Raw genomic sequence first — 1,307 nt, 5'->3', positions numbered from 1 at the left:
TATTATGGAGGGCAATAGAATTTGGGGAGGTCAAAGAGAAAAAAGAATTGCGGTCAAGAGCAAGTCAATTGAAACTACTGAAAATGTTCCCTGCATTATATGATATCTGGTTATAGAATGTTAAAGTGAAGATTTGTTATGAAAGACAATTTTGTAAGTGTGACTCCACCATCTTATTAAAGGTCTTCGGGGGGTTAAAGCAAGCCTCCTTAATGCCTTCAGGCATTGGGCTCTGGTCTTGAAACAACACATTAATTAGATGAGTCAAAAAATTAGCCAATGACAGGAGCACGTGTGGGAGCCACCCCCCAACCCTGAGGCATATAAAAGGCCCCCTGCAGGGAGAAATCCACACCAAAGTGACACTTCTCTCCTTCTCTAGCCAAGCACAACCTCAACAGCCAACACCATGTGTGGAAGCTACTACGGAAACTCTTATGGAGGCTGCGGCTATGGAGGCTGTGGCTATGGAGGCTGCGGCTATGGAGGCTGTGGCTATGGAGGCTGTGGCTATGGGGGCTGTGGCTATGGAGGCTGTGGCTATGGAGGCTGCGGCTATGGAGGCTGCGGCTATGGAAGCTCTGGCTACAAAGGCTGTGGCTACAGAGGCTGTGGCTATGGAGGCTGTGGCTACAGAGGCCTGGGCTGCGGCTATGGCTCCTGCTATGGCTGTGGCTCTGGCTGTGGCTACTAGTAACGAGGGCACCGTAGGGGACTCTCACCCTCTACGCCTGGACGTGGGATTCACCAATTCTGAGCCCCACACGTTCTGAGCCTTTCTCTTGGGTGACATCCTGCAGGATGAAAGTCTAGTAGGTCTGTTGCTGCCTACAGCCTAACCTACAGATTCCCTGGATTTACCTCGTGGAGTGGAAGATGGAAATTCACCTGTGGCCCCACAGTTCCGCCTTCATCAGGATGATGGTGTCACAGCGACTGCCTTGATGATGTCCATGCTGGAGTTCGTTTCTGTGTTGACCTAATAAAATTGTCCAGTCTGAACAGCACCCCTGCTTTTTATGTCATTCATTTGCTGCCCAGGTGTCTTCCTAACATATTTTGGTTTCAGTTTACAAGAAAGGTAACAATTATCTCCTTAGGGAGATAGTTTCCTGATATTCCTAGGTCAGCTTCTTGACCAATTCCATTGTCAATTGTCTTAGGAAAGTAACTTATTTTTTGGAAGCTTCAGTTTCCTCCCCTGCTACTGAGGGAATAATCTTTTCATGCTGCGTATCTCTTAACACCAAATGAGATATTATTTTATAAATTATAAGTTAAGTTTTGTGCGGTGCATCGTAAATAAT

General features: G+C 47.0%; 1 protein-coding gene across 1 annotated transcript; it reads left to right on the top strand.

Annotated features, from left to right (window-relative positions):
- The first annotated feature begins 360 nt into the window (after positions 1-360).
- On the top strand, positions 361-1,007 carry LOC113594432 (keratin-associated protein 21-1-like). Its single transcript, XM_027041800.2, has one exon. The coding sequence runs from the start codon at positions 410-412 to the stop codon at positions 692-694; it is 285 nt and encodes a 94-aa protein (XP_026897601.2). The 5' UTR covers positions 361-409; the 3' UTR covers positions 695-1,007.
- The last annotated feature ends 300 nt before the right edge of the window (positions 1,008-1,307 follow it).

Source organism: Acinonyx jubatus, chromosome C2 (assembly GCF_027475565.1).
Source record: "Acinonyx jubatus isolate Ajub_Pintada_27869175 chromosome C2, VMU_Ajub_asm_v1.0, whole genome shotgun sequence".
Lineage (NCBI taxonomy): Eukaryota > Metazoa > Chordata > Mammalia > Carnivora > Felidae > Acinonyx > Acinonyx jubatus.
Note: the sequence above shows the minus strand (reverse complement) of the source record. Positions and strands in the feature narration are given on the sequence as shown.